Here is a 21,953-nt window from a genome sequence, read left to right as displayed (position 1 = left end):
AGTGGTTAAGAACACTGCTCTTCCAGAGATCCTGAGTTCAGTTCCCAGCAACTACATGGTGGCTCACAACCATCTGTAATGGGATCTAATGCACTGTTCTGGCATGCAGGTATACATGCAGATAGAGCACTCATAAAATAAATGAATAAATCTTTAAAGTGGTGGGGTGGGCAGGCTTGCCATTTTTTTTTTCTTCTCTTCATAAACAGTTTTTGCCTATTAGAGAGAAGAATGGTAAAAGCTAGGTATAACTATATTTTTTTAGATTTTACATGTATTTCTAACAATTTTAGGGAAACTATTTACATCTGAAAATGTACTTTGAAAAACGGTTGGTCACCTACCATGACCATGATTAATCTCTCAAGCTCATCAAAAATGTCTGTTTTCCCTAGACCTATGTGGAAATGTCTGCCCTCTAGTCTTCCCATTCATCAAACCATCATGTGGCCCTCCCCAATTGAATCAATAAGAACATTTCCTTTACTCCTCTAAAACGAAATCTACGCACACTGTAGCCTATCTTAGCTCCATAACTTTAGGGTTAGTCTATGCAATGTATTAAAAAAAAAAAGTAGTGACAATAAAGTGTCCTAGTACTTAGGTATAGCTTTATTAGAAGATAACAATGAGGAGTAGAGGGTTTGGAGAACAGCTCAAGGGTAAAGGAAACTCTACTTTTTCTGCCTTTACTTGGCATGTAGTAGAGTCATAGATGTGTGTTACAACACAGTTTTGGTGCTCTATTGCTGTGAAGAGATACCTTGACCACAGCACTCTTTTAAAAGAAAGCATTTGATTGGAGCTTGCTTTTAGTTTTAGAGGTTTAGTCCATTGTCAGCATGGCAGAAATCATGGCAGCAGGCAGGCAAACGTGCTGAAGAGGTCTGTATACAGATACAAAGTCAGCATTAAGACAGACCACTGGGGGGCTGGAGAGATGGCTCAGTGGTTAAGAGCATTGGCTGTTCTTCCAGAGGACTCTGGTTCAATTCCCAGCACCCACATGACAGCTCACAACTGTCTGGTCTGTCACTCAAATTCCAGTGGATCAGACTCCCTCACACAGACATATATGTAGGCCAAATACCAACTGTACATAAAAATGAATAAATTTTAATAATAATAATAAAAAAAGACAGACCACTGGACCTAACTTGGATTTTTGAAACCTCAAAGCCCACCCATGGTGACATCTTTCTCTAACAAGGCCACACCTCCTAATCCTTTCAAATGGTGCCATTCTCTGGTGACTAAGCATTCAAATACGTGAATCTGTGAAGCCCCTTCTTTTTCAAGCTGCCACAAAACCCACTCAACAGAGTGATTCTGGTGTTTTATCTTCCAGAATCCTGGATATGAAATAGTACGTGAACAAAGGAAAAGGACATTTGCTGTCTTCATGCTTATGAACTATCCATACTTCCTTTTCCATAGATTTAATTTTAGAGGTGTGAATGAAAGCGCACTTATTAATTCAGTTGAAGGAGGGCCACATGGTGGTTTGATGAATGAGAATAGTAGAGGGCAGACATTTCCACATAGGTTTAGGGAAAATAGACATTTTTTGATGAGCCTGAAGGATTCATTGTGGTAAGTGACCAACAGTTTTTCAAGGTATACTTTCAGATGTAAATATAGTTTTTCCTAAAATTATTAGAAATACAAGTAAAATCTAACAATCTAACCTTTTGGGTCTTGTGATTGTTTTTCTTTTGCAATATTTGTCTTTACTAGGGAATTGTTAAGCATGTGGGAGATATTCCCACAAAAATACTGGGAATGGAGCACATGGGCCTAATACTAGTTAAGCATTCTACCACTGAACTATATGAACTTCAGTCCCTGGAGTTCATTGATCTGAATACTAACTTTTTATTGGTCAGTATTATTGGCTGTGTCATTTTGTGGGTCTCACACTAGCTATGGTAATTTGTTCCATTAGTGTGCTCTAAGTTGACACATCTACGTGTGTACTTGATAGAACTCGCTCTGTAGACCAGACCGGCCTCAAATGCAAGAGATCCACCTGCCTCTTCCTCCCGGCGCTGGGACGGAAAGTGTGTGCTGCCACCACCACGGGGCTCTTCTCTGTTCTTCAATGTGATACCTTGTCTCTAATAGGTCTCAACGGAGGGTATCAGGATGAACTGGTAGATCACCGCTTGACAGAAAGGGAGTGGGCTGATGAATGGAAACACCTTGACCATGTAAGAGTCCCAGAAGCTTTAATTTCCCCAAGTCCTTTTTACTTTCAAAGCTTTATGGGTTGTTTCACTAATTTTGTTTGTTTTGGTGGTTTGTGGGTTTGATATGTGGTGGTGTGTATGTTTGGTGTGTATTTGTATGTGTTTGTGTGCTTACATGCATGCACATTTGTGTACCTACCATGACATGCCTGTGGAGAGTAAGAGGACAGCTGTTTGGTCATCTGGCTTGGCAGCAAGCACCCTTTACATACTGAACCATTTGCCTACCTTTTTGTTTTTACTTTCTTATTCAAGCTTGCACTACTGCATCCAGCGCCTAATTATTCTTTTCTCTCTCTCTCTCTCTCTCTCTCTCTCTCTCTCTCTCTCAGCTTTTCAAGACAGGGTTTTCTGTGTAGCTTTGGAAACTCTTAATTCTTAATGGTACCAGTAGTTCATGTGTGCTTGAATTGAACATGACTGTTTAACAGAAGTTGGTTTATTCACCACTTGTTCAGGTGAAGGACTGCAAAGTCATTCCCAAATCTTGGTGGTGGGCAGATCTTGACAGTTCCTAAACCAAGTAGTCAAGTAATGTTAGTTAAAGCAAAAGTTTCTGCTTTTCTGCTTATTGCCTTTGTGAGCTGGGTGACTTACTTTAGCTCTTTTAGCCTAGATTTTTTTCTCCTTAAAAAAAAAAAAAAAAAAGTTCAATGAGATAGTTCAGTGGGCAAAGGCACTTGAGACCTACGTTGTGGAGGGAAAGAACCAATTCTTAAAATTGTCCTCTCACTTCCACTCATGGGCCATGGGTTGTGCACAAGCAAACACACACAAAAACATACACATACTAAAATAGTGTAATCTTTCTCTTAAAAAAAAAAAAAACTGGCATGATTTGTAATAGTACATAAATTATTTCTCATAGGATGTGGTGCATGGAGAGTTAAACAAATCCAAATAAGAATTAGCATGCTAGTACAGACTATATTCTTGTGTTCTTGTTCCCATCAGAATAGAGCATCCCTCTGCCTGAAAAATGGGTAGTGCCTACTTTAAAATTGTATGTTGTGGCCCATCTTTGAGTGATAACTGATCCTGCTCCTTACCTCAGACATTGTCATCATTTGACCCTGATCCTAACCACAGGTAGTGTGGTGTGTGTGTGTGTGTGTGTGTGTGTGTGTGTGTTGTCAGAAGCCAGAAGAGGGTGTCAGATCCCTTGGAACTGAAGTTATAGGCAGTTACACACTACCCGATGAATTTGATGGGAGCTGAACCAGGCTCCTTCCTCTGAGCAGCAAGTTCCTGTAAGCACTGAACAGCCTGCATCATTATAAAAACATCCAGCTTATCTAACATTACCAGGTACTCAGGCTTGCTGAGACATTCCTTTACTCACTGAGCCATCTTAACTTACAGACAGCAGGTTTTTGTTTATTCATTTCTTTAAAAAAAAAAAAAAAAGGCATGTTTTGTGTCTGTTTGTATGTATGGTGGCGCATTGTGTCACATGGGTTGGTTCAGGAGGCATTTCTCTCCTCCGTCCTGTGGGCTCCAGAGGGCAGCAAGTACCCCTACCTGCTGACCCATTTTGCTGGCCCCTTTAAAGACTTGTTTTTTGTGTTTTTTTTTTTAAATCATTAGGTACTATAATCTAGAAGTGATTTAAATATGTGGATAGATGTGCATGGGTTGTGCGAATGCTATTCATTTTATGTAAGGGAATGAGAGTACTTATGACTTTGAGTGTTTCTAGAGGATTTGGAACTAGTGTCTCTATGACTAGGAAATGATAGCTTTGTATACAAAATAACAAGGTGTAAGAGGGGCTGGAGAGGTGACTTGGTGCTTAAAAGCACTTGCTGCTCCTGTAGAAGACCCAGGTTTGCTTCTCAGCATCCACATGGCTGCTGACAGCCATTAGGAACTCTAGTTCCAGGGGATCCTCTTCCTCCTCTGACCTGTGAGGGCACCAGGCACACACATAGGCACGTACGTTTGTGCAGACAAAACATTCATAAATCTAGTTTAAACAAACACAGTATAAGAATGACTTTCAAATGTAAACTTTATTCCTACAGTTGTAAAATCTGTGAGCCTTTTTTCCCCCTTTCTGCTAGTTGTTTACCCATCCTTGATTTTCATTGTTCCTTGTTTAAATTTCTTATCTCTGCCCCACTTCTCTCTGGTTCAGGCCCTGAATTGCATTATGGAAATGGTAGAGAAAACGAGGCGCTCCATGGCAGTTCTGAGGCGCTGTCAGGAATCTGATCGTGAAGAACTCAACTACTGGAAAAGGCGGTTTAATGAAAACACAGAGTTGAGGAAAACTGGGACTGAGCTGGTTTCTAGGCAGCACAGCCCTGGGAGTACAGATTCTCTCAGCAACGGTAAGGATACATAGGGAGCCTGGAAAGAGCAGCTTTCACTCTACCTGAAACCAAGCTTATTGTTTCTGTTTGTTCTGTAGTGTTCAATTGGTTTGGCTTTTGAGACTTTTACCATGTATCTTAAATTGGACTCCCTCTTCCTGCCTCCCAAGTGCTAGGAGCAAAGGTGTGACCACCATGCCCAGCTACATTTATTTAGTGTGGGGGTGGGGAGATGCCTGTGGAGGGAGTGGTTATTTCCTCCCACCATGCCCTTTATTTATATTTACTTTTTTACGTTGACCTACAGTGTACATAGGTTAGAGAACAACTTAATGATTCAATGTTCTTCACACATTATGTGGGTTTCAGGGATTGAGCAATTAAACTCTGGTCTTCAGCCTCTACTGCAAAGGCCTTTTACCTATTGAGCCATCCTCCTGACTCCCCTCCGTGTTAGATGTGAGTCATAAGCCCCAGGTTCTTTTATTCATGTTCTGACCTGCTGGCTATCGACTGTCCTTACCATAAATCCTTCCATAAGGTTTGATTTATTTACTCAAGCTGCTCACAGACTCAGGGAAGCAAGCTTATCTATTTGTAAAGGATACACATAAAGCCAGATGTGGTGGCACACGCCTTTATTCCAGCACTCGGGAGGTAGAGGCAGGTGGATCTCTACGAGTTTGAGGCCAGCCTGGTCTACAAATTGAGTCCAGTCAAGCCAGGACTACAAGAGAAACCCTGTCTTGAAAAACCAAAAAACAACAACAATAATAATAAGGACACACATGAAGAGACGCAAAGCACAAGGTCTGGGGAAAGGGATCCTGACTTGCTGGACCTGCCACACTCTAGAATGCACATGTTAGCTCCAGCTTTCTGGATCCTGTGCCTTTTGTCTCCTTGCAGTTGAATTGCTATAGACTAGATGGGGAAATCAAGGCTGTCCTGTGTGCATCAGTGTTTTTTGTTATTCTGCAGAATTCCTTCTCCAGGTGATGGATCAGGACCTCCTGTCATATATTATCAGACAAGGGTACATTCAAACAGTTTTGTTATTGTTGTTTTGGGTTTATTGTTTATTTTCTGGATTGGTTTTTAAGACAGGTTCTCATTCTGTAGCCCAGGCTAATCCCAAACTTGCTTCAGCTCTGCCTCTGCTGAGATCACAGGGTGAACAACCACCCCCAGCAAATCCTATGATTTTGTTGTGGCCAGTCCCAACTTAGAAAGATTTGGTAGGGCTGAAGGCAAGAACAAGAGTTTGTTTGCATACCTTGAGGAGGAGAAATGTCAGCTCCTATGTAGAAGGATGTTAGTAGCCAGAAACAATGGGTGATATTGAAACTGGTGAGTGGGTATAGCTTAATGATGAACCCTTGCCCAGCTTGAGCAGTGTGACCTGGGTTCAGCCCAGCAGTACAAACGATCAGTAAGAGAGAAAAGAGTACTGACTATGTTCCATGTTCCTTCTTGGAGGTATTTACCCATTTTGCTTCCTTTCCCCAATTACCCTCCATTGGCTGCTTCAAAAGATTAGCTTAGGCAAAGCTGGTTATTCGTCTAGAAGCAGCAGAGAGGAGCAGGGTACAGCTAGTGAGCCAGAGTTATCCCCCAGAATGTTCCTTCACTTTCCCCCAGAAGCTGAAAAAATGCCCTATCCAAAGGCACAGCTGAATGACAGGCCATCTGTGATCACACTCTTCTCCACCCACCCACTTCAAGTTCCCAAATGTTCATCAAGGAGAATGAATTTCTTCTTATGACAGTGCTAGCATTTTCCATGCAAGACAGCTGTTAGTCTCAAAAGGACTGGAAGAAAATTTTGAAGAAATGCCAGCATTAATAATTTGTGTCCTATCCTAAATAGCTAAGGGCTGCCACTCTGCCTCCTCATTGATAGGCCTGGCTCTTGAGCTGGCCATCAGTTGCACCGTTTTATGTGGGATATCTGGTAATCTGTTATATGAAGAAACAAAGCAGCTTACAGGCACACGCGCACACACCTTTGATTAAAAACTTCAAAAAGCAGGCCAGGCTAATTAACTTCCTTACTGATAGTCCCTGCAGCAGCTTAGAGACCCTTTCCTGATGTCCATCCTCTGCAGTTGTCGTATGCGTTCCATCGCGGAGTGTGCATGTGTACAGCTGAGGAGGCGGAGGGCAAGCTAACAGCAGTCGCCAAAACGCTGCTGTCTTCTGTTGCTCTGTGCAAACCCTTAACTTGAGAGTCTAGCTAGGGTGACCATTTTGTCTAACGTGCCTGGGACAGTTGTTTCTGTGATCTGTCAAAATCCTTACCAGACAATTTGTCTGACAAATTCTAGCCACTCTAGGTGTACTGCTTTGTGGATCCCAGTGTTCCTACTAAGATTTTGAGAACATTTAAATTGTATCATTTGTCTGGGATATAGCTTAGTTGTAGTGTTAGCTTAACATGCACTAAGCCCTGGGTTTAATCCGTAGCACCACATAGACTGGATGTGGTCTTAGTACACACCTGTGATTCCAGTATTTGGTAGGTAGAGACAAGAGTTTCAGAAGTTCAGTACTAGCCTGGGCTGAAAGGAAGGGTAGGTAGTGAGAGAAGGGAAAACATGGTAGAGTTGGAGCTAAATAGATACAGCTCAGTGCCAGACATGGGGGTACTTGCCTTTAACCCCACCACTCGAGGCAGAGACAGGCAGATCTGTATGAGTTCAAGGCCAGACTGGTCTACATAGTGTCAGGACAGCCATGACTGTTGCATAGAGAAACCCTGTCCTGAAAAACCGGGGGGGGGGGGGGGGGTGGTGGCGAGAAAGAGATGGCTCAGCAGTTAAGAACACTGACTGCTCTTCCAGAGGGCAGGACTTCAGGTGGCTCAGACCACCTGTAACTTCAGCCTCAGTGAATCTCGCATAAGCAGGCACCTGCCCTGGGCAGACTCAAACCCCTACACAATGAAAATCAAGTATAAATCTTTTTTTTTTTTTTTTTTTTTTGAGATTTATTTACCTTTTCTGTATATCTGCATGAACACCTGCATGCCAGAAGGGGCCATCAGATCACATTATAGATGGTTGTGAGCCACCATGTGTTTGCTGAGAATTGAACTCACAACCTTTTGAAGGGCAGCCAGTGCCTTTAACCATTGAGCCATCTCTCCAGCCCCCAAGTATAAATCTTTTAAAGAAAAAAAGTCTTTTACTGGCATGGTGATGCATGACTTTAATCCCAACTCTGGAGGCAGAGAACCATCTAGTCTGCATGGAGAGGCTAGGAATTCAGAGCTGCGTAGATCTTGTCTCAAAAAAAAAAAAAAGTTTTAAAAATTTTGTTATGCTTTGTTATTTTAAAAATCATGTGTGTTCATGCTTATATGTCTGCCTGGTGTGTGTGGGTACATGTGCCATCGTGTACCTGTGGTGGTCAGGGGACAAATTTTGGGAGTTGATTCTTTCCTTCTCCTTTATTTGGGCTCCAGTGGTCTCCGTTTATCAAACTTCATGGCAAGCAGTTACCCAGTGAGCCCTCTCTCTATCATTTTTTGTATATGTGACAGGGTCTCACTGTAAAGCCCTAGTTGACTTAGAACTTGCTATGTAGACCAGACAGTTTTTTAAGTGCTTTTTTTGTTTGTTTTGTTTTTGAGACAGGCCCTGCTGTATAGCCCTGGCTAGTCTGGAGTTAGTTATGTAAACCAGGCTACCGTCAACCTCAAATTGATCTGCCTGCCTCTGCCTCCTTCACACAGGGTTAAAAGTGTGCACCATGCCCACCTAAACACTAGTTTACAAGTGATTTTGCCTTATGTAAAGGTTATGTGAAAGCACCCTGGAAGCTGAGGCAGGAGAATTTGTTTTAGTTTGAAGCCCTCCTGAATTGTGACATCCTGAAACTTTATCCCCAACCCTAAAAAGTCCCAGATCATATAACACAGAAAGATGATATTGTAGAAATGCTTTCTCATCCCTGTTTTTCTCATAACTTTTATTTTAGGCTAACAAATTAGTGTTGTCTTACAAATTTTTCTAATTTCATATTTAAAGAGCGTTCCCTTGGTTTTTCGCTTTGACGTTTTCAAGCCTAATTTGTTGGCACAGGCCTATAATCCCAGCTACTCAAGATGCAGAAACAAGAGGATGAGTTCAAGACTTGCCTGAGCTACAAAATTCAAAGACAGCATGAATGACATAGGGACACTCTATCTAAAAGTAACAAAAGTGAGAGGAGCTTGGGGCCTGATCCCTAGCCAAGATACACTGAATACATGTAAATGATATCCCGCTGGTAGAGCACTTGCTTATGAACAAGGTCCTAGGTTTGATCCCCAACACCACAAAAAAAAAAAGTTAGATGCACCATGCGCACATATAAACTTGAGTATACTCTTTCATAATCTGAAGCTAGCTCTTGTTCTGAATATGTTTTGCATTAAGCAAGCACACATGATTGGATCGATTGGATCGAGGCAGTAAAACAAGTCTGGTCAAAAGAAATTTAACGTCAGGGCTAGGGGTTATATTGCCTAACATATTTGAGAATTTGGGTTTTGAATATTGATTAAAGGCAGCTTCTGACACCTTGTTCTTTATCTCTCTGTGTAGATTCTCAGCGGGAATTCACCAGTAGGCCAGGAACAGGATATGTACCTGTAGAGTTTTGGAAGAAAACAGGTGTGTATCTGTCTGCTGATAGACTGTCTGTACTCACTAGTTTATACAAGATGGGAACCCATACACTAGGGAAAGGTTTGTAACTAGCCTTTCAGTTGTCCATAATGTCCTCCTCATGGGATGTTGCCTTCTCCTATTCTCCCTCTTCCTAATCTGTACATCCCCTGGACCAAACTACCTGTTTGAACGTTGGCAGGTCAGAAGTTTGGAATGGAACCCTCTAGACTTTTCATGCTCTTTTGCCGGCTTCCATTGAAGTATGAAGTACCTGGCCCTTTCCTTATTTTGACAGAAGTTGAATTTATTTTTGCCTGGTCTCCTTGCTAGTATCATAGTGTGTTCACACTGCTACCATATTACTTAATTTTGATTATCTTTTCTAGTGTTTAGTGTTTGGGTAGCACACTGTAGAGCTCTGAGGGCATCTTCAGTCAAGTCATCCCTTGACTTCTACCATGTTTGAACCTGGCTCTTGTTTCCTACTCTGAACACTCGACTACCTGGCCAGGGTGCTCCTGGGGATTCTGTTCCCACTTTTCATCTCCCTGTAGGAATACTGGGATTATTAAATGCATGCTTCCACATCCAGTTTTGTGTGGGTTCTACAGATCCAAGTTCATGTCTTCTATTTATATGACAGGCACTATATCTACTGAGTATTTCCATAGATCTGCACAGTCTTAGTTCTGATCTTGGCACAACTCTTTAACACCCCTCTCTTCCTTTTACTTTTTCTCCAAACAGATTTTCTGTATGTGTTTGTGTGTGTGCCTGCATTATTAGTGTATCTGCACCACATGCACACAGAAGAGGCCAGGATCCTGTCTTAGTGATACTTTTCTATTGCTATGATAAAACACATGATCAAGGCAACATATATAAGAAAACATTTAATTAACTTGTGGTTTCAAAGGGTTAGAGTTCATGAAAGCTGAGCAAAAGCAGTGTTGGCAGCAACAAGTGAGAGCTTGCCTTTCAAGCTAAAAGCAGAGGTAGTGAAAAAGAGGTGGCACTGAGGACCCAGAGCCCACCCCCAGTGACACACTCACTCAAGGCCACACCTAATCCATCCCAAATAGTTCCACTAACTGGGGACCAAGTATTCAAATGGGGGCCATTTGAGTTCAGATCACCACAGATCCCCTGGGACTGGAATTACAGATGATGGTTATCAGCTACCGTGTGAATGCTAGGAACTGAACCTAAGTGCTCTGCAAGAGCATGAGTGATCTTAACTGCTGAACCATCTCCATCTCTTCATCTCCTTTTTTTTTTTCCTGCCTCTGGCTACACTGAAGACTGTTCTAGGACTAGCTCTGTGGTTAGACCACAGGTGTACTGTGTTAGGTCTCTCTAGCACCACACAGTTACCAATAGTGGGTACGTGCAGGTTTTTTAGTATACGTCTTCCCCTGTACTACATCCCAGTCTTTTTTTCCCCCTTGTCTTATGACATGGTTTCCCTAAGTTGAAATCAACATCCTCTTTCCTCACCTCCAAAGTAGCTGGAACTGTAGGCGTGTTAATTTATAATTTGATGCCAAAACCAGTAAGTAGTATGTTAAGAACAGTTTGGAAATACTCTTAGAAATGAGGAGAAAAAAAAATGTATCTTTCTTTGGTTGGTTTGCTTTTTGAGACAGGGTTTCTCTGTGTAGGCTTGGCTGTCCTGGACTCGCTTTGTAGACCAGGCTGGCCTCAGATTCACAGAGAGCCACCTGTGTCTGCTGGGATCACAGGAATGCACCACCATACCCAGCAGAAAAATGTATCTTCTATTGATTTTAAAATGAGGTAGACGGCTGGAGAGATAGCTCAGAGGTTAAGAGCACTGGCTTCTCTTCCATTGGTCCTGAGTTCAATTCCCAGCAACTGGATGGTAGCTCCTAACCATCAATAATGAGATCTGGCCCCCTCTTCTGGCATTTAGGTGTACATGCAGGCAGAATACTGTATACATAATAAATAAATAAATCTTTTTAAAAATTTTTAATCCTACTTTGGAATTTGGGGTTGAGGGGAGAGCTGGGCACAGTGGCTCACACCTGTAATCTCAGCAGTCAGGGAGGCAGAGGCAGGCGTATTTCTGTGAGTTTGAGGCCAGGCTGGTTTACAAGGCGATTCCAGGACAGCCAAGGCTACACAGAGAAACCCTGTCTCAAAAAAGGGAGAAGGGATGGGTAGAATAGTAGAAACTCACACCAGGAGGAAAACATTGCTATAAACATAATCTTGGAGCTAATGACTTTGACTGTTTGAGACTACCTTCGTTAACTGGTAGGTGCCCAAATTGTTGTTGGGCCATCTAGGTCTTAAGTCCTTATGGTGTTCCCTGTGACCTAGACAACCTCTAGTAAGATAGCTATCCAAACTATGACTTTGTTTGGTTTTGGTCTTTTTTTTATGTCTGGTAGCTCTGTCTGACCTGGAACTTGCTGGCCTCAAACTCTGCCTGCCTCTGCCTCCCAAGTGGCACCTCTACTGCCCAGCACTGTTTTTGTTTTTAACTAATTTGCTCTTAATCTCTGGAGGCAAAATATACCTGGGGGAATGAGTAAAAAGCACCCAAAATCTATCTAACAAGTGTTAAAGGGTAGTGTAGATATCCGAGATGAGAGGTCTGGAGTCCTTGACCTCTGGTGAGATCTGTACTCTAGGAAGTTCTAACACGGTCTCATTTAATGCTGAACAGGAAAGAGCCAAGCTGTTAGAGGTTTCCTTGTGGACTTCTGGGAAGTATTTTACATTCATATTCAGTTTTTGCTAAAGCCCTTGTCATTTGGAAGGATCTGGACCTAGCAATCCATATTTATCCAAGTTTTCCCTGGTTGGTTGCACCTGGATACCTCCAGGCACTTCAGTAATCTCACTTGTCTGCTCTTTTCCTGTGCCCATTTCATTGTGTAAAGCCACCATTGTCCTTTAGCACCACCCCCAGACTACCTTGACTCCTAAGTAGCTTTGCAGACTTAGAACCTCATCTCTCAGCTAATTTCATGCCCAGTTTCCCAGTTGCCTTCTTTTCCCATTGTATACAACTCTAGAAGTTCACATTTTTTTTAGAAAATAAAATATTCAAAACATTTTTGATACTTTCTTGACCCTTGTAGATTTGACAGCATTTCTCCTTGAAACTATAGTCTCTTATTTTGACAGATGGCACCAAAGCAACTAGGATACTTGATCATATACAAAACAGTGGTGTCTACTTTCCTCTATATTCCAGCTTTCACACAGTGTCTACCTCCATGTTTATACCTAACAGTTGCATCACTGGGTGAGCTTTTGTATGAATAATGTGTTTGCTTCATGTTCACCCCTAAACATCTTTTCACTATTTTTTTCTTAGAAATACTGCGGCTAGCTAACTGAGTATGTTGGCATGCGCCCATAATCTCACTATTGGGAAGCAGAAAATAGGAGGATTGTGACAAGTTTGAGGCTAGCCTAGGCTATATAGTGAGAACCTACCAAACCTTTCCTCCTTGGCCCCTGCTCCTCTCCTCCACTTCCCAGTGCTGTGGGTTGGAAGGGAAAAGGTTTTTTTGCCAGTTGATTTTACTGTTGCTTTCTTCCAGAAGAAGCTGTGAATAAGGTGAAAATTCAGGCCATGTCAGAAGTACAAAAAGCTGTAGCTGAAGCAGAACAAAAAGCCTTTGAAGTGATTGCAACTGAGAGAGCTCGAATGGAGCAAACCATAGCGGATGTCAAACGGCAGGCTGCAGAAGATGCTTTCCTGGTCATCAATGAGCAGGAGGAGTCCACAGAGGTCAGAGCCGTGCTAGACTACAGGCTGGGCTGGGTGGCTGAAGGGGTGGGCGAGCCTGCTGTTGGTCACTGAGGTGCTGGGTAGGAAGAGTCCACTCTTGAATTAGATGATGGGATTTTTAGCCAATACCAAGAGACTGTTTTTCTTTAAGTTATGTCAGAACAGTTCAACCATTCTTTTGTATACATTATATTTTATCAAACACACACTTCAGCTTCCATGAAGTAGTTTGTCCCATTACATGATAATGACAGTGATGATGTGGTAAGCTTGTTACATGCAGGTGGATGATACCCAGCTATAGCTATAGCGCACTCAGGAAATCTGGATCCCAGGCTTTGAATGACATTCTAGCTTTAGCACATGTGGGCCTCAGTTTTCCCATCTTACAATGCTGGGAAGGAGCCAGTAAGCCTGTTTTATACTCAGGCCAAGCATTCTGAGTTAAGGGGGAAAGTTGTCTTTCTTCCCTAACTAGTACTATAGCCAGGCTTTGAGATAGGCCTCTACCATTCTAGTGTCCTTGTAGACAAGAAGGTAGTTGCTAAGTTGTTGATAGCTTCACCATACTAGAACATTTCATTTAAAAAAATAAAAAAACCTTTAACCAGTAGGTCCTGGGAATATTCAGTTCACATGTCACTAGTTGATTCTTCCAAAAGATAGCAAAGGACTTAGGAGTCAGTGCTGGGCCTGACTGACAGGATTAGGGTTTTTTTGTTGTTGTTTTAATGTGTTGTCTTTGCTCCCAGCTATCTAGGGGAAATGGTAAGTTAATGTTTAGTAACTGTCCTGCTGCTTTTATGGCTGTTCCTTGAGCCCTCAGGAAACTGTGCTTGGCCCTTAAATTCTACCACAGAATTTCTGTGGTAGCTAAGCTCAGGAGTATTTGCCCCACTCTGAGTAAATGTTACATGTAGTAAAAAAAGTTCCAAGCTCCACTTGAGTGCCTTTGAGAACAGACTACAGTCTCCCTTAGCTCATCTGCTGTATGGCATGACAGTGAAGAAAATAGGCACAGAGGACAAAGGAAGCAGTAGCACAGCCACCTCCCTCTTCATTTATCCTAGTTTCCAGGAAGGTAACTTTGGAGTAAAATCTCAGTTTTCCTGTATTCCTTTAAAAATCTTTTTTAAAAGATGAAAAATTGTCAGTAAAAAACGGTGAAGATGAGAGTTACAGAAAATGTTTGTTCAAGCTCAAATGTGGATGTATGGTCTTCAGAAGGTAGTTGAGACCTGGGCCAGGTGACATGTGCCCATGATACTGGCATTTGGGAGGTGAGAAACAGGAGGATCAGGCGTTAAAAGGTCATCCTCAGAGGACTCATCCACACGTACATAGCTCCACAGCCCTTGCTCTACCATGCAGATGACAAGTGGCAGTGGCGAGCCTGCCCCTCAAGATGTCAGCAGCCACTAACTGATGCCTGTGTCTTGCAGAACTGCTGGAACTGTGGCCGAAAAGCCAGTGAGACGTGCAGTGGCTGCAATATTGCTCGCTACTGCGGTTCCTTCTGCCAACATAAGGACTGGGAGCGGCACCACCGCCTCTGTGGCCAGAGTCTGCATGGCCACAGTCCTCACAGTCAGAGCCGGCCACTGCTCCCTGGAGGCCGAGGCTCAGCCAGGTCTGCTGACTGCAGTGTGCCCAGCCCAGCCCTGGACAAGACCTCAGCCACCACCTCACGTTCCTCAACACCTGCATCTGTGACAGCCATTGATGCCAACGGACTCTGAGCCACACAGACTCCACCTGCCCTGATGACCACTCCACATGGCAGAATGCTTATGCCAGGGAGCTGGCAATTAGAACAAGTCGCTGTTGGGTCATCAGCAGGAAATGAAACAGCAGGAAGCATCACAAGGCACGCTACAACTTCTCTGGGATTTGCCACGTGTCCTAGGAAGAACTAATGTGTCATTCTCTGCACACAGAAGTTGCTTGAGCTGCCTCCTCCAAGGCTTTCCTGATGTTTCTCTTCCAGCTAAAGCTGGCATGACCTATCCCCGTCTCAGTGTACACCACCAGCTCCCTCCAACTCCTTGCATCAGCAGATTGTCAGGAGTGCCCCAGCAGGCACCTGTGTCCCACAGTGTCCAGTAGTAGAGGCCTGAAGACTGGTAGCAGGCTGAAGAGGAGGCCCTTCCTCTCTCTGCCTCCAAACAGTTACTTGAGCCCCATGTCTACCCTTAGGTGATATTGATTGGCCTATCAGAGACTTGGGTAACAGAAAAGCAGTATTCAGGACTTCTTCCTGAGCTGCCCAGACCTGTTAAGATACTCAGAAATGCAAGATAGAAATCACCAGTAAAGTCCAGTAATGATAAAAAAAATTCAGTCAGTCTTCCCAAGCACCAGATCATTTTGGACAAGATTTTCCAACCTGGGCAGCTTCAATAGTTTGGAACACCCCCACACACATACTTCTAAGTTTCACTTGATTTTGCTTGTGCAAAAAAATAACCTCCATCGCATGGATTGGTCTGAGAGAGGATGAATCCATTGTATGAGTCTTTTCTCTGAGCATGTTAGCCAAACTAAAATATTCAGTGGATCTTGGAAATGCAGAATCCTCTGCCACTGCTTGACTGTTTGAAACAGTCATCTTGTTCCTTTTTTCTCAGACTGTGCATGTCTGCATCACCGGGGCTGTCTCTTGCACATAGGTTCTCTTTGACACCTGTCAGACTACACTTTGAGCAGTGCTCCTGACCTTGAATGGAGTATTCCCACCTGGTTGTGTGGCATCATGCCACCTCATGGGTTTATTATCAGGTGAACATTCTCAGCCTCCTTTTTCTGTGCTATAGCATCCCTCACAGCTCAGAAAGAGTCTGTGAAGTATGGGAACTGTATTGAAGAGCCTGACCTATTTTTCTTCCCATCTTCAGAAGTTTTTCGAATTACCTGATTCTCTAAATAGAACATCATCTGTACCCCATTCATCAGGTCAACTGCTGCCTCACACCTTTTTCCCTTGCCATTTTTTTGAAGTTTGTTATTAGTTGCCAGAGGACTTTGCCTTACCACTCAGGGTCCTCCAGCATCCTCTTGCCCTGTGCAGTCAGTTGGGATGAATCAGTGCCCTTGATCCTGTTGGCTTTTGGAAGCCATGGTCTCCTTTTGTACAATGACGAAGTCTGAATACTAGCCTGTGGCCCATAAAAGCCTGGATGATACTGTCCTTGCTTACAATTATGACTGATTTTAAGATACTGAGTCCCTGCCCGATTTTAACAAGGATTTTCAGTATTAGAAACTTAGACCTTTAAAATATTATTTCAGCATAGAATACCCAAGACCCACTACTTACTAGACAGTGCAGCCTGGCCTCCCTGGTCCCATTCCTATCAGTCTAATACCCCAGCCACTGGGGACAGCTTTATTTTACTAGGTAGAGTCAATACTAGACAGCATTTGCCCATATTCTCAGATACAAGAGAGTCTGTAGAGTTACAATCTTGTGGCCACAGGACTGACTATACCAGGTAGGTGGCATAAAGAGCTGGAACCAACATGTTGCTACTTGCCAGGTTGGAAATCAGTTTCTACAGCAAAGGTTTAAGGGTACAGGGCCTAGCCTACTTTCGTGGGCTACGTTGGTTGCCCTGACCAAATGGTTTCTATAGTGCTGTTGGGGACTGCTTGGCCTTTGTGCCCTTCACAGGTTTGTCTACAGACCTTGACAGTACTTCTTCACACTGTATAGTTCAGTTCTCAGACTTGTCACTGGCTCGCCTCTAGTAAGCATCACTCTTTAAATGGCATCTGCTGAAGACTTGCTTTTCAGATTTAAGGAGTTTCTATCTCTAGTTCTCCAGCAGCATCTAAGGTAGGAGCTGGGGTTACATGTGAGTCCTGGCCCCACACTTCAGTTCTAGTCTGCTAATATGACCCATTACTGGGCTGGGAATGAACAGAAAGCTTCCACTCATCCACACCAAGAAAAGAAGAAACAGCTGAGTCAGGCTGCTCAGAGGTCTGGCCTCTGCAGTAACTATTTGGGGAACAAAATGGTCAGGGCTTCATCCTCTGCCAAGTGAGAGATAAGATTGCAGAAGCTGGACAGAGGTAGCCACAGTGGGAGACATGCACCGCTCCTCACTCTAGCGAATGGTGAAGACTTAGTGAAGCTAGGTTGGGACCTGGCTTATTTAGTAGTGTGGCTATCATGCTGAAGGCCTGGATTTGATTTCCAGCATGACATAAACCAGCCATGTGGTACATATAATTCCAACATTTGGGAGGTGGGAGCAGGACCACCAGAATCTTAAGCTCATCCTTAGCTGCATAGCAAGTTTCAGACCTGTCTAACAAAAAGACACATTGAACGGTCCCTGCAGCTCCATTAGATTGGCTCATGCAGGCAGGTGGTGGTGAGGACATGGGCTGAGTATCATTTTCTGGAGGCCAAAGTCATATGCTGCCATGGATCTGTGTGGAAACCACCTGTTTTCCCTCCTCAGGTCTATACAGGCTGTTATCTTCTGCAGTATGGACTCCTCTCATTTGATCTCCAGGAAGTGCTTCACATCTTGATGTGAACTCTAGCATCTTTAGCTTCCAGAGGGGAAGTCTACATTTTACTTAGTATAGCCCTATCTCAAAAGATGAAGTGATCCGGTACTCCCCATTACTTTCCCATAGAGGTTGAAGACCTTTTTTTGAGTGGTTCTGGAAACTATCTCAGCAAGTGTGTAAGGACTCAACAGAACTGCAAGTGTATGTTAGTGGATTCTCCCTGGAGCATAAGGAATGAGCAGATGGCCATCGTCCTGGAAACTGCAGACGGGATTGTGGGTTGAATAAACCATTACAAATAGGACACATCTTGGAAGCTTTCTTCAGAACTGGACTAAAACCAAGGTTTCCAGGCTCAGGAGACTAAGCTAGTGTGCATTGATGAATGTTAGCTATTTGCAGAGAACTGGGTGGTGGCATGTTTGAACCAAATGTGGGAAAAGCCAGAAGGAACTGAGCTGGCCAGCGTGGGCCAGATGGCCAGCTGTGGGAGACCCTTGACCTAGCAGCTGCTTAGCATAGCCTGCCCACTCAAGTATATTCCTGTAAAGCCAAAATGCTGACTACCTGCTTCTGCCTCGTGTTGACACCCATTTCCAAAGATGATGGAGCACGTGTGAACCAGGAGGAAGCTGGGGTGGGAGGTGATGATTCACCCTACCATCTCTCCTCCTACGGCCAGGGAGGTGATGCTTCCCACTCAGACCCCATCTTGTCAGGCCTCCAGCTGCCCAGTGTAAACTGTCAATGCTTATACCAAAAAGGCATGTGCAGCTGGTGTCTGTCAGGGACAGCCCAGTCCCTGCCTTGTAGTTGGCCAGGGAGAAGCTGCAACAGTGGTTGAGTGAATGGTTGAAAGGGCTGTTTGATATAAGGCCTTCATTCCACTCCTGTGGCTTTCCAAGTTCCTGATGAGACTACAAAGGCTCCATCCATACAGAAAACCAATAATGTAAATAAATAGAAAGCCAAGCCTGCAAGCATGGTTTGCAGAGGCGGGTGATGAATGTGAAGCCACCCGCAGGATGCATTTGAGTCTGGTTTTTCTGTGCTTTTGTCATTTGACTCAATAGGGAACTTTTGTTACTTAACTCTGTGCATAACTTATTTAATGTACTGTATAAATGAACCAAAACTGTTAAATATGTATTTAGTTTGTTCTACTTAAAGTAGTTAATAAAAATGCTATATTCCTTTTCTGACTCCAGCTGAACTAGGCCTGGGCAAAAGAGGGCCGTGGTGATGATGTGAATGCTCAGCGGCCTGCTGCAGGCATTGACATGCACCACACATGCACACCCTCTCCCCTCCCCCACCCCAGGTCTTTGAAGGGTCAACCGGGGTTCTAACACAGAAGTCCTGGAGGGTTTGCAGGTGAACCTCTATGAAGCTAGTTGGAGCTGCCACCTCTGTCCCAGGGAGGCCTAGGTGACCATGCTGACTGCAGTTGAGTGCCAACAGTAATGTACAGATAATCTAGTTCCTTGAGCTTTTCTCCATTGAGAATGTTCACCCATACCTAGGGAACAAAACAAGTTTTTTTCTAAGTAACTGTTATTTCCGTATAAAGTTTCAACATTAACATACTTGAGTCTGTGAGGTTTTTAGTCCTTTCTGTACTGATGTTAAGGCTTAATCGCACTTATGGTTGTATAACGTTTCTGAGCCTTCATTCAGCCTCATTGTGTTTTCAGGCGCCCTCTGGAGGACAAAACGGGGCACCCTGCCCTGCCCCCCCCCCCCCCCCCCCCCCGCGTTTCAGCCTTTTCTGAGGCTGCCTCTATCCCTTGAGTGAGTTCAGGTGGTGTTTTCTGGATACATTTAGGAAGTTCCAGAAGAACGCAGGTTTTTAGCCTTTTTCGAATGCTTTCTCTACCTTCCTTTGACATCTAGGCCCCACAGCTTGGCCTTGGAACATTGTAGAACCGAGGAAAACCTTTAATCACTGTCCCAGCTAGGATACTGCCACCCAAGGATGCCCACTTTCAGTGCCTTCCACACTTGACAGCAAGTAGTAATTGGAACCAGGGCAACACATGTGACTGCCTATGTCTCCTGTAAATCGGGATGCTGGCAGTGCCTGCCTACCCACTGGGTTGTGAGGGTGAAATGTGATTATAGGAGAGCCAAGCGGTGTATGTGGGTAGCTGTTAAGGATAACCAAACTTGAATCTGAAGAACCACAGAAGTTAGAGACAGGGTGGGGGACAGATCTTGTTGGAAAAGGGAAATAGGATTGATATGGATGAATGGAGTGGCTGGAACAGAATCAACAGCCAAAATGAAGAGCCATTGCAGGAACTTTATAAAATATATACATATGTGAAGGTCATCTAAAAAAAATCACTAAGTAATGGAGAAGAAAGAACCCCAACTGCTCATCGCCAAATGCAACTTCCAGTACTGGGATTGAACTGTTGGCCAGAGGGGTCCCATGGGAATCCCTAAGCAACCCAGGCCATTGCCAAGACTGCAGGTTGCTCCCACAAACTGATGGGCAAGGCACTGCTTAAGAGAACACCTTCACAACTCATTGAACAGGGAGAAGTTGACCTGATGCCCACATAGAGCTTCACCCCTACTCTCAGTATTGTCTTTGGTACAGGAAGGGCCTCTGCATGCTATCCAAAGCAACACACAGCAGCCCAGCCACAAACCCTTTGATCTACAATGGTGTTCTGCCTGCAAGATGTGGTGGCACAGAACATGAGGCAGAAACCAACTGATACCTGATTTGACTTAAGGCCTAATCTAAAAGATGAAACCCATATGTGACACTGCTTGGGTGACCAAGAACCTGTGACTTGATAGTCTAGGGGGCTAGGGTAAAACTGTTCTTTAAAGAAGAGAGAGAGAGAAAGAAAAAGAAGAAAGAAACAAGCCTGGTTTACAGAGTGAGTTCCAGGATAGCCAGGGCTACACAGAAAAATTAAAAAAAGAAAAAAGAATGACTCCCTCGATACCCTACCTTACAGTCCTCTCATTTTATCTTCTCCGAGGCTGCATCAACAGGAGCTGGTGTGCAGGAAGCTAAGGTGCTGTCAACTGGGCATTGTCTAGGTTTGCTGCACCTGACCTAGCCCTAAGCCAAACCCCAGTTACAGGTGCAGGCAGTTGATGGTGGGGCGACAGCTAGGTAAAGAGCCAGAACCTTCTGGCTTCAGGACTCAGCCCGCCATGGCCTGGTTGCTAACATTTTGTTATCACAAAGCACATCTCCAGTAGATGTTACAGAATCAGTCATAGCAGGCTCTGAGGGAAAGAGCTGTAGGAGGTAATCCCGAGGGGTCTGGAGAGATGGCTTGGAGGTTAAGAGTACTGTCCTTCCAAAGGTCCTGAGTTCAATTCCCAGTAACCACATGATGGCTCACAACTATCTGCAATGAGATCTGGTGCCCCTTTCTGTTGTGCAGGCCTAAACATAGGCAGAACCCTGCATATATATAATAAATATTAAAAAAAAAAAAAAAGATCCCAAGTTCATGACTTTAGCCTGCTGCTAAAAGGCTGAGGTAGTGTCTCTAGAGTAGATGTCAGTGAGAGACCAAAGAGAGATGACTGGCTGGGGATGGCCCATCAGCCTGCATGTGATTTAGATAAAGGGGACTTCATGAATTGGGACTGGGAAAGGCCTTGATTTTCAGACAAATGATTTCAATGGGGAAGAAAGAAGAAAATAGCCATTGAAGAGTCTTGACTAAAGGCATGTGGTGACCACAGCAATGAAGACTGAGGGCGCCTTCTGGGACATAGTGCAGCCGTGTGTTATGATACAGATCCAGACAGAGAGGAGGGGAGTACACATCATTAAAGAACAGTGTGCCCCAGTATCCCCGCCTTAGGCTCCTTCCTGTTGCTGAGACTCCAGACTCACACCTACACCTTGGACCTTCCTTGCCTGATCTCCGATTACTCCCTCTTCATTCTGTCCTTTTTCACCTTTCTGCAGCTCTCCTGCCTGACCTCCACCCTCTCCATCCACTAAGATTTCCCCTGCTTAAGCTTGGAGAGCTCAAACCAAGTTGCTCTCTCCTAAAGGACTCTCAGCAGGATACATACCCCCTTCCAGCTTCAGTGTTCTCCCTAGTAGCTCTGAGCCTTCAGTAGGGGAGCAAGCGGCTTGTTCAGTAAGTTAGTTGGACCTGGTAATAAGGCCTGTCTAATCACAGCATCTCTGGAGGCTGAGGAAGGGGAATGAAAAGTTCAAGGCCTGCGTTGGAAACTTACTGAGATCTTATCAACTGAAAGTTAAAATACATAATTTACATGGCCATGCATGGTAAGGCAGGAGGCTCACCCAAGTTTTTCACACCTTCTCAAAACTAAGATAAAAAATGAAAAGGCAGCTGGGCAGGGTGGTGCACGCCTGTAATCACAGCACTTGGGGAAACAGAGACAGGTGGATACCTGTGAGCTCAAAGCCAGCCTGGTCTACAAA

At 44.0% G+C, this 21,953-nt stretch overlaps 1 protein-coding gene across 8 annotated transcripts in view; it reads left to right on the top strand.

The window, feature by feature from the left end:
* The window catches only part of Cbfa2t2 (CBFA2/RUNX1 partner transcriptional co-repressor 2), a 93,498-nt gene extending 74,781 nt beyond the window's left edge, over positions 1-18,717 (top strand). For 6 of the 8 annotated variants that reach the window (XM_021647216.2, XM_021647212.2, XM_060383034.1 and 3 more), the window contains 5 exons: positions 2,125-2,210; positions 4,387-4,582; positions 9,154-9,222; positions 12,801-12,991; positions 14,434-18,717. In XM_021647216.2, the coding sequence (XP_021502891.1) occupies positions 2,125-2,210; positions 4,387-4,582; positions 9,154-9,222; positions 12,801-12,991; positions 14,434-14,730 (839 nt within the window). In that variant the 3' untranslated portion in view covers positions 14,731-18,717. The remainder of the gene's footprint in view (positions 1-2,124; positions 2,211-4,386; positions 4,583-9,153; positions 9,223-12,800; positions 12,992-14,433) is intronic. The other 2 variants (XM_021647213.2, XM_021647215.2) reach the window with 2 other exon arrangements.
* Positions 18,718-21,953: the final 3,236 nt, after the last annotated feature.

Source organism: Meriones unguiculatus, chromosome 4 (assembly GCF_030254825.1).
Source record: "Meriones unguiculatus strain TT.TT164.6M chromosome 4, Bangor_MerUng_6.1, whole genome shotgun sequence".
NCBI lineage: Eukaryota > Metazoa > Chordata > Mammalia > Rodentia > Muridae > Meriones > Meriones unguiculatus.
The sequence above is the reverse complement of the archived record's forward strand: the minus strand, read 5'-3'. Positions and strand labels throughout refer to the sequence as shown.